Source organism: Rosa rugosa, chromosome 2 (genome assembly GCF_958449725.1).
Source record: "Rosa rugosa chromosome 2, drRosRugo1.1, whole genome shotgun sequence".
Lineage (NCBI taxonomy): Eukaryota > Viridiplantae > Streptophyta > Magnoliopsida > Rosales > Rosaceae > Rosa > Rosa rugosa.
Window position 1 is genome coordinate 10,635,123 of NC_084821.1, and position 14,226 is coordinate 10,649,348.

Genomic DNA, 14,226 nt, shown 5'->3' on the forward strand with positions numbered 1-14,226 from the left:
ACCGGTTTCTGCAGTTTCTCACCGGTTTCTGGAAAAAAATCCGGCCACCCTGACTGTGTTAGGTAATTTCGACCACTTCCGGTCATTTTCAGCTTACATGGTAGTTATGAAAGTTGTTAAGTATGATGAGAGGAAGAAGAGCAGCCCGGCCCCGACACCATTGACGGTGGTCGGCGGCGGCTCTGCCACTAACTCCGGCGGCCCTTTTCCGGCCACCTACGGGGGTCAAAAATATAGTTTCTGTGCATTTTTAGATTCTATATTTCAATACGATCATTTCGATATATTATACGCAATTTTTGGATATCGTATGATTAAGTTATGAATTTTTAAGTTTTGATCGATTTCGATCGTTAGATTTGTGATCTGTGAAGTTAGGACCGTCAGATGGACTTGTAGTTTTGATATGATGATCTTATGACTGTCCCAGTGGCTTTGTGTAGTCATGGGCGAAGATCCGACCGTTGGATCTTCGTAGAAATGCAAAACAGTGATTAGGGAGGCGATTCGTGAGAATCCGTCCGTCGGATTTTCGTATAAATTTGTGAAGATGTTAGTAAGGACGATTCAGGAAGATCTGACCGTTGGATTTTCGTGATGATTTTTGGAGGGTGATCCTAAGGGCGATCCGTGAGGATCCGACCGTTGGATCATCATTTAATTTCGATCCGACCGTTGGATTGTCGTTTGAATATGTTTTTGAGTTATTGGCTAAGTTAAGGTCATGTGTGATTAGGTGATTGACGGTCTCCCTTGGGTGAGCGATTTCGGTGTGTATTGTGTTGAATTGAAGACGCAGCGGGAATATCGAGGTGAGTAAAATCGCACATGGTTCATTTACGAACCGAAATTCAGTGATTGAATTCTATAGTGATTTTGTGAAAACTGTTTTAAGAAAATCAATATTTGTTTTAAATTATATGGACTTGATCGACTACGGTCCATAGGTAAGTAAAATGTATTTAAAGTATAAAAATGAATTTATCGATTTTTAAATGCATTTGAACTATAGTTGGTATTAGTGGTCATTCTTGTGTGGGTGACTACGTATATATATATATATTTACGTGGAATATATATTGGATGTGTGGTATTTGGTGAAGTGTGGAATTGATGCGATTGATTTACAATTCGAGCATTACTCTCTAGAAGATATAATTTATCTTATAGGTTGAGTTGAGTGTGATAAAGAGTAATTGAGTAAAGTGCTATAGTTGAGTCGTTGAGATGAGTTAAATGAGGAGTCGAGTGATTTGAGGCAAATATTTTCGTAAGGGTGAACCTTGGCCAAGGTGACACTCTACGATTCAGTTAGAGCTCTAGTCTGTCTGCCATCATACTGAATGGGGTGATTAATATATTTAATCATAAGCCTGTAAGTATGATATACGTACTGAATGGGGTGATTAATATATTTAATCATAAGCCTGTAAGTATGATATACTGAATGGGGTGATTAATATAATTAATCATAAGCCTGTAAGTATAATATACTGCATGGGATGATTTATATAAATAAATCATAAGCCTGTGAGTATATATTGAGTAAACAGTTGTTTGTTTTTGCGTAGTCATGTTGAGACGTGAGTATAATATACGGTATGGGATGATTAATATATTTAATCATAAGCCTGTGAGTATATATTGAGTAAACAGTTGTTTGTTTTTGAGTAGTCATGATGAGACGTGTGTTAATTGATGCTTGAAGTGACGTTGTGCACTTCAATTATCATGCTAAGAGATACTGAAATTGAATTGTTACTTTAAAATCGTGCAATTCCTTGTTTACTCATACGGGCTGTCAAAAGCTTACCGGGTTTGTGTTGTTGCAATCCCGGTACACTATTCAAATTGTGTAGCGGGTAATCCTACAGGTCAGGAGAATCAGGACGGTGATCGTGCGGGTTAGAGAATTTGTTTTAGTTTTACAGCAATTGTAATTGTGAGGTGAGTTATGCTCATTTGAGCCTTACAATATAATTTGGTGAGAGTGTGCTGTAATAAACAAATTTGAGATTTGGTTTATGTAATATCGAGCGATGTGAGGTGTGGTTGTTTTGAGAGAAAAATTCAGGTTGTATTTATGTGAGTTGTATTAATTCATGTTTCGGATTTGAATTTGTTATTCAAAATTCGGGGCGTGACACATTCTCCACTCTCTCTAGAACCATATCCATCATTAGTCTTAGGGTTACTGTAAGTTCTACGCTCACGGCTAGGACTTGCAAATTGCTGAACATTGCCATACAGATTAGTTGTTGACGCCTTTAGGATAGGAGTAGAAAATCCCGAAGTTGATGCTATCCCGAAGTTGTTAACTCTTTAAGGGCTTCTAATGAAGATCATGTCCAACATGAACCGCGATAGAATCCGAAACTTGTTATGGAAACGCGTGGGCATATCCCTTCCCAATCAAGTAGTCACTCTTAGTGAGCGTTTCAACCTCTTTGTAAAACGCGCTCCGTGGTTTAGAGCCACTTGACTTGAGTAAATGAAGTTCACCATGAACCTTCATGTACATTCCGTATCTAGATCCCCATAGAGATACGTAGTAAGCTGCATGATCAGTTATTTGAAAACTACCAAACTGACAAGGTAGTGAAGTGTAGTGACATCCATTACGAGAGAATATGTCTCATCGTAGTCGATTGCAGGGCGTTTTGTGAGAAGCCTTACGCCATAAGGCGAGATTGCCATCTCTTTTTCTCATCACGCTTTCTAACGAAGACCCATTAGTCAATAGGTTTTATGTCAGGAGGTGTTGGCATCACTGGCTCAAAAACCTTCCTCTTCGTTAGAGAATCCAACTTAACCTGGATCGCATCTTTCCATTTAGGCCAGATTTCTCTACGTTGGCATTCATTCATCAACGGAGCGTGGTTCGATATCATCTGACTCAACAAACTCATGCGCAACGAAATGCGCAACTACATCATCCATTATGATGGAGTTTCTATCCCACGTCTCATGTACACTAGTGTAAGTTTTATAGAGCTCTATATTCTCAGGAATAGGTTCTGATGTTGAGGCGTCCCCCAACGATAACCATAACCCGGAAGATACTAATGAGACGGATTTTGAGTGTCGATGATCCAAGGATTGGTTTGTGCCAAGGTATCCTTCGAACCCACGGGCCTCCCACGCATCCTAGCTGGGGCCATGGCCTGTAACGCCAAAGTGCCACTCTCTTTGGCCTTGGCGCCATGCCTACCTCCGTGTAGGGTGGCGCTACGTCCTCTCCTAGGGACGTCCTTCCTTGCAGGCATGTTTGCAGCATATTTGTGTGATCTCGTCACTTTAATAGGGATCGAGATGAGACATAGTGGAGACAGACTACGACAATTCATGTCGTTCCTGTTGAACATCTGTGTTCTTTTCTCCCCCTAACGACGGGAAGACTGTCTCATCAAAGTGACAACCCGCAAATCTAGCGGTAATGAGATCGCCTTGCAAGGGCATTAAGTGACGGACGATTGTTGGAGTCTTAAATCCAACGTAGTTACCCATTCGTCTGTAAGGACCCATCATAGAGCACTGTGGCGGCGCAATTGGCACATAAATGGCTCACTCAAATATGCGTAAGTATGATACTTATACCTAGTCACTAGCTGTAACGCGGAGGTACATTGAGTAGCGGTGGGTCGTAGACAAATTAGCATAGCTGCATGCGATATTGCATTACCCCAAGCGAATATAAGGAGATTAGTGCGCATTACCAATGTCCAGACTACCATTGTAGTCGTTTTCGCAAGACCATTTGGGTGTGTACATGGGAATATGATGTCCAACATCAGTCCCAATGCAATAACCATCGAAGGTCTTCGATGTAAACTCTCTAGCATAGTCAAATCCAATTGACTGAATAGGATGATCTGGGGAGTGAGCCCGTTGTCATATGATATGTGCTAGGAGTGGAGCATAAGCAGCATTTATAGGTGGACAATGGCACAACACGTGACCAGCGTATTTGCGTGTCAACCAACATCATGAAATATTTAAACGTCCGCAGGTTGGTTGAAACAGTCCACAGAATCCCTACTGATTCTATGTAAGAACAGAATGAGTATATCATTTGCATAGGACGGTCTCAATCCTAATTTCTTGAAGGAACAGGCTTTGCAAAATGAGCGAGGGGCCTTAGAAGCAACCAATGAGGATTTTGGTTGGGCCTGAGCGTCTGTAGCGCTATTAGAAGCAAAATGTGTGACTACATCTCCCATCATGGCGATGGAGCCATGGAAATTAGCATGTATGGCGTCATGGCCACTAGGAGGAACAACCATGGCGTTATGCTCATGGTTGGCGCTTTTTATGGCGTCATTAGATTCTTGCTTCGTTTTGCTCAAAAGGATGGATGTCCGTGTGAAGTCTTTAGTAGACGGATCATCATGTCATGACTAGGATGATCTATCCTGCCGTGACAAAGCCAATATGTGTCTAAATCCAACCATGGCGTTATGCTCATGGTTGGCGCTTTTTATGGCGTCATTAGATTCTTGCTTCGTTTTGCTCAAAAGGATGGATGTCCGTGTGAAGTCTTTAGTAGACGGATCATCATGTCATGACTAGGATGATCTATCCTGCCGTGACAAAGCCAATATGTGTCTAAATCCAAGAGATCTTCTCTCATAGCTTTATTGGATTTAATAGCTCGAATAGTGACATAGAGTCCACTAGAGAGACACATAAACTTCTCTAAGATGCGCATTTGTTTGCAATCGTTAGAGGTATTGCAAAGGAACTCATCTCAGTTCTCTACATGCGTTTTCGCATGGAATCCGTTGGCTATTCATAGGGCAATTTGCTCTAAGAGCGTAGAGAGTTTCTGTGACAGTACGTAATCAAGGTGCCATTTGGCAATGAGAACTTGGGCTATTCCATGTCCTTGAATTAATATTGATGGCCCAGCCATCGTAGTCACAAAGTAATATGCTCAGAATCAAAATTGAGTCATAATGAAAAGAACTCGGAATTTTATTCATAAGCCAACAGAGTACATCATTGTCTCTTAACCATTAGGAGAATCTAATCCAAATGCTAGCTAATGCAAAACAAAGGTAGTCGTTTGACTTCTTTCGGTAACTCCAAAATAAATATGACCAGTGAGTAGAGAGATGTCGGTGGAGCAAAGCTCGCTTAAGTACCACTTATCTCAAAACCTTCCTAGACATCACACTCATTTTGGATGAGCCTATGTGAAGAAAAACTAAACCAATGGCATTTACTACAAAGTATATGGCAATCACCTATTACATCTCTTGGAAAAATAAAGACTTAAACAGAATTGGCGATCTATCGATCCCAGCCAGATTTGTAGTCTTCAACCCTTCATTCTAGATCATCTTCTTGATCTTCTTGTTCCACATAGTGAGCTTCTCTTGCTTCACAATATGCTTTGTAGGCGGTGACAATTTCTTCACGAGCTTTACAAATGTGTGCCCAATGATCAGACACTCCACATTGAGAACATACATCTCTTTGCTCAAACTCTATTGATTGAGGCGCTTTGAAAGCATCATTTAGATGGTTCTTAGTGTTGGTGGCGCCACCAACATGGCCAAAGGCCTTGCCTCCCTCTCTCTTTCCACGTTTACCTCTTCGGTTCCGTGTTCGCCTATTTTGGCGGTTTCCTTCCCAAGTAGAGCGATTATATGGACCAGAACATCCAGAAGTATCCCTAAGATTAGGGTTTCGCTCTTGGCGCCTTCTCTTAGGGGCGCGACTATAATTGGATTTCGGAATATGCTCTATTTCCGCGGATCTCTAATTATAGTTCTTCACAAGGATGTTGTCATACTTTTCAGCGACATTCATAGCTCCAATGAGCTCATGAAACCTTGTGATTCGTCTTGCAGTAATATCGATTCGATAGTTCTTAGCAACCATCAATGCAGAGAAGGGGAAAGTAGAGAGAGTCTTCTCAATCAACATTGCATTTGTGATCTCTTTACCACAGAATTCCATTAAGGATTTAATGCGAAGTGCTTCCGAGTTGTAGTCAAGAACTGACTTGAAATCACAGAAGCGGAGGCTATGCCATATCACTTCTAGGTCAGGAAGCAGGGAGTCACAGACGTTGCCAAATCTATCTTCGAGTGAGACCCACAGCCTTCTGGGGTCTTCTTCATTCATACACTTGTACTGGAGCGAATCATCCATATGACGAGTCATTAAGATGATGGCTTTCACCTTATTTGCCTCTAAGGCTGCTCTATTTGCTTCCAAAGCTTGAGCTTGCTCAACAGTTAGCACGTCCTGGCTAGGCTCGAGAATCGTATCCAAGATTCCATCGGCCTTGAGATGCTGGCGGATATCACGAACTCACTTGTGATATTCAGAGCCAGTTGTTCCCAATGGAGCAAAGTCCAATATGTTCAGGTTACTCATCCTGAAAGAGAACAAGAAATTAGGGTTAGTTTCCGAGCGAAAAAGGCTACCACGAAAACAAATAAAATTTCTGAGCGTAGTCGCTTCCAAGAAATTCGATTCCAAGAGATATTGGATTAGATCGAAATAATGACGTAAGTGGTCGATCATAAATTCTCTACAAACTCTAAGTTTGGAGATCTTAACAAGCTCTAAGCTTGGAGTGAGCACGAACCCCCACAGTTCGGCTTAATTTGGTCTCCCCTATGATGAAGAAAGGGGGGAAGAAGAAGGGAGGTTGCAAGTCCCTGAAAAAGAAAAGAAATTGAATTAAAAACTCTAAAAAAACGGGAACGTTTAGTAAAAAATACCTCGAAATAGGTCGCTGGAAAATTTGACTGGAAAAGTGGTCGGAAAAAGTCGCCGGAAAATGGCCTGAAAAGTCGCCGGAAAAGTTGCTGAAAATCTGGCCGGAGGTCGTTGACCGGCGTTGACTGTTGACTGCTGACGTGGTAGTGGGGTCCGTGCTGACACGGCAGTGGGTCCTTGGGTGCTGACGTGGCAGTGTGGTCTGATGCTGACGTGGCAGTGGGTCCTGGAAGCTGACGTGGCGGTGGGCCTTGCGTCAGTGGGCCTCTGCCTTGGGCTTGGTCTTGGGTTTCTTTTCCTTTCCCCTTATTTTTTTTTTCTTTTCTTCTCTTCTTCTTTTCTGCCGGTTCAAGACGCAGATTCTCAGATGGCCGGTTCATGTATTTTTAGGCTGGTTTTTGAACTTTTTCTTCCGGTTCCTGGAACTTCAGATCAGTGGGCTTCTGCTATCAAAATTTGGTGGAAATTGGAGGTCCGGAAGATGGTGAACCGGTGGAATATTTGCTGCTAGTTGTATGGAGCTTCCGGTGGCCGGTTCGGTAGGTTTCCGGCCGGTTCTTGGTGTTCTGCCGCCGGTTCGGGATTCCTGGAATCGAGTTCTTCAAGGTGTGAGGTGGAGGCAGAAAAGGCTTCAAGGTTTTGTATTCGGATTCAAGGTTTTTTAGCTTCTTGAATCAGGGTTTGGCTATTTGTTTCAGGGTTAGGGCTTCGTGCTGATAACGTGTTGTAGAGAAACTGAAATTGAGAGGAAATTGCTGTGTATTCTCATTGATAATATGGGCCTCTTTATATAGAGGATTACAATGCATAGAATCTCAATCGTACAAAGAAAGTAATTGTACATTGAATAGGAATCTAGATCCTTCTAATTTAACCATATTACCACTAGGTCCAGTAACCTAGAGTTTGGGCCAAACACATAAAAGAGATTTCCTTAAACAAAATCAAACTTTTTTTGGGCATCAGAAGTATAATTTTGTTCCAAAATTCGAAAATTACGAAACTTATGAACAAAATCGGCTTTTTTTTCCAAGTGCTGCAATTGAAAATGTTGGTGTAACTTCATAGCATGGAAGAATTTGAATAAAAATAGGAATGAACATAGTTTGACATATTTAGGCGTGTCATGGAGTCATCTTCTGAATTTCATGTATCATTATGAAATTCACACGTGTCATGAGCTTAGCATTAATAGAGCTTGGCACTCTTAGAAGATGCCTGAACTTGTGGAACACTAAAATATCGAATGGAATGTTTTCATGAATTTTTTTTTTTCGACTTTGAAACGTATTATAAAAAATCGGATAGAAATTTTAGTATTCCATCAATTGGAACATATTTTAAAGATTATGCTGTACCAATGTTGAAATTAAGAAACATAACAATTTGAATAGAAATTGACCTTTGCATGGTTTGACACGATAGAATGTGCCATGAGAGCACTCGTGAAATGCAATGATATGCCGAAACATGATAACCATTGTTAACAATATTTTTTCTTGAAATTCTCCTGCATCTAGGCCTCATCATTTAGCCCTTCGGCCCTAAGCCCGCCCGACCCGGCCCTTGCATGCGGGCCGGCCCTACCCTTTCTCAAATAGGGTAGGGTAAGGGTCATGCAAATGAAACCTGGCCCTACCCTAAAGCCCGGCCCTAAAAGCCCTATCCGGCCCAACCCTAAAATTTATATATTATTTTTATTATTTTCTATTACATAGGCTTTGTTTTCTTTAATTTTTATTTTATTTGTTACACAACAATTAATATTGGGAGATTTAGAGAAATAGTTAATTGAATAGAATTACCTTAACTAAATTAATAAATGTTATAAGTTAATTTCTGTATATATATATATATATGTGTGTGTGTGTGTGTGTGTGTGTGTGTGTCTTGTATTAAATATGATAAAAAAAAACAATAAGTCTTATATTATCTATATAATCATTGAGCCACATTTTGAGGAAAATATATATATATATATATATATATATATATTTGTTAAACAAAATAAGGCCATTTTTTGGGCCCATTTCGGCCCTATTTGGCCCTATTCGGAAGGTCGGCCCTAGCGGATCGGGCTTTTCGGGCGGGTAAGGGTTAGCATATTTAAGCCCCGGCCCGACCCTAAGCCCTAAGCCCTAAAATTCAGGGTAGGACCGGCCCTAGCCCGGCCCATGATGACCCCTACCTGCATCATAAGTTAATCATTTGTAAACGTGTTCCAATTGACAGAACACTGAAACCTCAAAGCGAATTTTAATGTTTTCTGACTTCTCAAAGAAAAAATGCGTTGTGATTTTTAAGTTATGCATGTTAGTTTGAGAAGTGAATGGAAACTATAGCCTGAGGAAGAAAAAATTTGGTGAGATATAAGAATTTTGGGTAGAAATCATGTGCTATAATCCATAGTTTTGGATAAAATCATAGTCATAACTCTTGAGGAAGATTTTTATTTTCTTATTTTTTTTATTAATTTTAAGTTATGGCATCATAGACTTATAAAGCTAAAAATTAGACTTATGATGATGGCAAAAATCCCCAGCGGGGCGGAGCTCCATTGGATACCCGCCCCTAATGGGGGGAGAATTTGGGGACAAATGGGGAATGGGGATGAGGATCCCCAATCCCCGCTATCTAAGATTGGGGATGATATTGTGATCTCCATCCCCAAACCCGCCCCAATAATATATACATATATTTAACTTATATATATATTAATTTATTTTTTATAATTTAAATCACAAATATATACATTTACTACTTTATTTTAATGACTACACTTTTACTTTAATGGTGTTTTGACTTTTGCACTCATTGAATTATGATTTATGAATTTAATCATATTTTAAATTTATTTGTTGTAGATTTTGATTTTAAAAAATGCAATATGAGAAAAAATTATTTTATTTATTAAATTCTTATTGGGGATTTGGGGCGGGTTTGGAGGCTTAGTCCCCAATGGGGATGGGGACGGGGAATCCCCAATACATTTTTATTGGGAATTGCGGCGGGGATGGGGGTAGAAAATGACCCTGGAGATGGGGAATACCATCCCCATCCCCAACCCGCCCCATTGCCATCCCTAGATGATCGACATTCACATGGCACAATCATACCAAAGAAAAAGAATATAGAGCCACGCGGTCTAACCTAGCAGATTAAATGGACATAATTCATCTGTCTAGGGTTCGGATTCAAATTCAAAGGCAATGAGACACATATATCAAGAGAGTTTTAGACCATGATTCAGAAAATCAAAACTCAGGAGAGTTTAATTATTAGCAAGAACATGCTTCAGGAGAAATAAAATCCACCCCAGCCACAATAGAGTTTAATTTATCAAAACAATGACAACAACAAAACGTCCAAATTTAAGCATCAAACACAAGAACTTGTCGGAGGCTCACATAAACGGGTCGGAGGAAGATCCAGCTGCCTTCTGAGAACTATCGGAACTATCTAAGTTCATGCCTTCAATGGACTGATCAGCCCCAGCTCCGACTTGGTCAGCACCTTTGTTAGCCAAGATGTGGGGCCTGACGACCACTGCCAGTTCATCAGTGAACTCAGAGAAGCCAACTGGTTCATCCAACTGGTGGTTAAGCCCCACAGGATCACTGCTAAACTGATCATCTAGCCCAGGCGGTTCAAAATTGAACTGATCAGCCGCAGCAGCTTCATAAAACTGGCCAAAATCAACAGTTTCCGAACTCAGTCCTGCCAGACGGTTGAAGGGTTGATAATTTGCTTCAGAGTTAGGACCAAAAGCCTGACAACCCAGTAGGGCTGGAGAGTTGAAAGCCATATAACCAGGCCCGGCTAGAGGGTTGAAAGCCGCCTCTGCTTCTTGCAACTTCATAACCTGAAAGAGCTGCTTGAGCGAATCTGCTTCCTTTTGTAACTTTTCATGTTCAGCTGTGCAGTGCATTCAAATTAGCGATGTTAACACAAATATTGAGTAGTTTGCAAGAAGGAGTTGTTTCGTATCCAAGTTTAGAACAGTTTATATCTTCGTTAGCCAAATTAATTAATTAATTAATTATTATTATTAAAAAAAAAAAAAAAAACAAGAAACGGTACCAAAGAAGCTCCAAGTGCCTTGCCTTTTCCTGTTAGAAACTTAGAATAGAGGGAGAATACCTTGTTGCACCATAAGCTTTCCGCTACAAGTTGCAATCTTTTGCTTGATTGAATCATTTTCTGCTTGAAGCAACATATTTTTCCGTTGTGTGAATCGGATTCTTGGAGACGTGAGAACTATTTCTGCCTGCACATGATCATCATGTACAATTAGTTTCAAATTATATGAACATAAACTCATTTTAAAACACAAAACCAAACCCGTTTATCTTCACTACTAACAAGGAAGTCAAACGTTGGTGTCAAAGGCTTCACCAAATTTTGAAATGCCCACAATACATATCCTTTAGAAGAAAAATAAAAAAAATCATAATAAAACTATCTAACAAGGTTATTATGGTAAATAAAAAAACACCAAAACCATAAAATTAAGAAAGTAGGTGAGACGAAAACCTCTACGTTCTAATATCACGTGCATCGCACGGGTATGAGGCTAGTAAATTAATAACGGTAATAACAGGCAATACCTCTAGCACTTTGCTTTCTGTTTCCAGTTTCCCAATATGCTGGAGTTGTTTCATATGATACCTCCTTGAATACTCCCTGGTAGCCAGAATCCTGTACACAGCAAAAGATCCATCTCAACAAGTTGTAAAAACAGTAAGGAAAATGCATGTCTTGAAGGTGTATACGTACCGAAATTAATATGCATCTTCTTTATATGCAAGTCTTGAAAAATACAGCATGTTAGTAAAAAATTGACCATGAACATTTAATTTAAATTATAGTTTTATACCTATTTGGCATTTTCATTTTAAACGTAGGCAATAACGAAAGGAGCACGTGCATACGTAGGAAGATAAACTATTAGTGAAAACAGCATTATAGTGCAATATTTGTAAATATAGGGAAAAAAAAATCATACTACTAGACCTGTAAATGGACAAGATTTAGAGCGGATCGACTTACATCTGAATTTGTTAATAATTTTTTTTAACTCGACCTGAACTAATAACCCAGCAGATCGCTGATAGCTCAATCTAAATTAGTATCTAGCGGATTAACGAATACCTAATTCGCTAATTCGATCCATTTATAATAACAAATATTTTTAAATTTTTAAATAATATTATTAAATTTTTATCACGATATTTCATAAAACATTAATAAAATATTAAAATAAAATGAAGAGAATCGCCAAAAGCCAAAAGTTGAATTCCATAACCAAAATATTCCTTAGAACTATAAACTAAGGTAACCAAAATACTAAATTTCTAAAACAATACTTCTTTGATATTTTTGGATAAGAGAACAAAAGAACATAGACATCAATAAGCTTTAACTTCATATTCCCAATATTCACAGTACCCTTAATTATCCCATATTGCCAATATTAGAAGCTTAATTCAGAAGACTACGTCATTTAGGTTTTTGCAAAAGTTTTGTTATAATATATGTATATTTATTATTTTATATTTAAAACTAATAAGTATTTCTTAATATTTAATATTTTAGATAATAATATTTTATTGCTAATAAAATAATATTTAATTATTATAAAAATGGACTTTAAAATTAACAGATCGGATCCTTGTTTGATTCGTTAAATAAACAGATTAACGAATCCGACCATTAACGGATCAACGGATCAAATTTTCAATTCAAACCCGTTCAATATCCACGGATTCGAAGCGGATACAGATCAAAATTCAATCAATTTACAGGTCTACATACGTAATATAGTAATCAAACTTTTTGAGTTTTATATCTAATTAGTATTTTCATTTTAAAGGGAGGCAATAACGAAAGAAGCACGTACTTATATAGGAGGACAAACAATTAGTGAAAATAGCATTATGCTTCGATGGTAATGTTTTGTTAATATAGGAAAAAAAGAAGAAAAAAACATACTCATACTGTGTATCAAACTTTTTGAGGTTTTATACCTAATTAGTAACTTTCATTATAAGCGGAGGCAATAATGAAAGGAGCACGTACGTACATAGGAGGACAAACTATTAGTGAAAATAGCATATGTTTCAACGGTAATATTTTGTTAATATGGGAAAAAGAAGAAACAGACATATACTACGTATCGTAATCAAACCTTTTGAGTTTCTTATCATGAGCAGAGTCTGGTACTTCAACTCGCGAAACCTCCAAAAGATCAACATTCTGCACTTGCTGCTGAGTTTCTGGGATTTGAGCAAGTGCTGTATCTATTGGGTTTCCAGTCCCCTGGTTTTCATTGTGACACCATAAGGATGAGGATGGTGATGGTGGCGGCGGCAAGGGAGGTCTACCCTTAAAGCCCTCCATTTTGTTAATACACCTGCATAAGCAAAAAGATCTAAAATCAACTCCAATAGTTTCTCTATAATTTATGGGCACGTTTACTTACTTGGAATGAGAGTGAATGATTATGGGGTAAAAACATTCCTGCGTTTACTAACACATAAAGGAATCGGAATGATTCCGGATAAAGAATTCCTGCGTAAACTAATACATGAGGGAATCAGAATGGATGTAGGTCCCGCCTCCTTATTAGGAATCGATTCTTGAATACTCAGAAATTTGATTACGAATGGGGGAGGTGGGTTTAGGAATCAATCCTCCGGAATCAATACCGATTCCTTTTTTCTCTCATTCTACTTGACTCTGATTCATAATTATTTTCCATTCCAATTAAGTAAACGTGCTATACGTATTATAGGGAAGCAAAAATCAATATCTCCATAATTATTCTGCTCCAACTCCAACAGATTCCCTATTTTACAGTCTCCATAATTCTTCCTTAAAAATTTAGAGATTGTTGTAAATTTAAAGAATTTTGTATTCTCTAATACCACTATCCCTAAAATGAGGATAAATATAGAGAATCTGCTGGAGCAAAAAAAATTATTTCTTCTTTAAAATAAAGAAAAATATAAATATGGAGAAGATGTTTGAATTGCACAAAGTAGCTAGCCAAATTTATATTAGTTGAAATTAAGCAGAGGCAAAACAGAACCAATATATTCATTATTTGTTACTCATCAATAAAAGAATAAACTAACCTCACCAAAGCTTGGAACCAAATAAGTTGGAAATGAGCAGCAAACTGATGAGAATATGGTTTGCTATCATGGTCCCTTTTATAGTAGATGCTAGGGCAAAGGGCTGGGTTGGTAGAGTGGGTCAGGGGCCCTGGTTATAATCCAAGAGTCTAGGGGCGCAGTTGGTATAATTTTATTATGGTAAATAAACCAAAATCATTGCACTGGACACCTATAGTAGTGTAAAGGGGAAAATGAAATTCTTATTTGGATTAGAGTACACACATACAATTTTTTTAGATAAGTCGCACTTGAATGAAATTTAGTAAAACTTGAAACAAGTACCAGATGTACAATCTTTTATTAACCTTTTTTC

General features: G+C 38.5%; 2 protein-coding genes across 2 annotated transcripts; both read right to left on the reverse strand.

Moving 5' to 3' along the window:
* Window positions 1-10,033: 10,033 nt before the first annotated feature.
* On the reverse strand, window positions 10,034-10,983 carry LOC133730292 (uncharacterized). Its single transcript, XM_062157914.1, has 2 exons — window positions 10,876-10,983; window positions 10,034-10,650 (listed from the first exon to the last, which is right to left on the reverse strand). The coding sequence occupies exons 1-2, from the start codon at window positions 10,949-10,951 to the stop codon at window positions 10,139-10,141; spliced, it is 588 nt and encodes a 195-aa protein (XP_062013898.1). The 5' UTR covers window positions 10,952-10,983; the 3' UTR covers window positions 10,034-10,138.
* A 287-nt stretch (window positions 10,984-11,270) lies between these two features.
* On the reverse strand, window positions 11,271-13,309 carry LOC133730325 (uncharacterized). The gene is made up of 2 exons (XM_062157941.1): window positions 12,923-13,309; window positions 11,271-11,433 (listed from the first exon to the last, which is right to left on the reverse strand). Exons 1-2 carry the CDS (start codon window positions 13,132-13,134, stop codon window positions 11,271-11,273), a joined length of 375 nt encoding a protein of 124 aa, XP_062013925.1. The 5' UTR covers window positions 13,135-13,309.
* Between the last annotated feature and the right edge of the window lie 917 nt (window positions 13,310-14,226).

What these genes read in the sequence shown, in the direction of transcription:
- LOC133730325 (XM_062157941.1), bottom strand. Translation starts at nt 13,134, where the DNA reads ATGGAGGGCTTTAAGGGTAGACCTCCCTTGCCGCCGCCACCATCACCA. An exon ending in CATGATAAGAAACTCAAAAG is followed by an intron (nt 11,434 to 12,922) that starts GTTTGATTACGA and finishes TGCTGTGTACAG; the next exon opens with GATTCTGGCTACCAGGGAGT.
- LOC133730292 (XM_062157914.1), bottom strand. Translation starts at nt 10,951, where the DNA reads ATGTTGCTTCAAGCAGAAAATGATTCAATCAAGCAAAAGATTGCAACT. An exon ending in AAAGCTTATGGTGCAACAAG is followed by an intron (nt 10,651 to 10,875) that starts GTATTCTCCCTC and finishes TGCACTGCACAG; the next exon opens with CTGAACATGAAAAGTTACAA.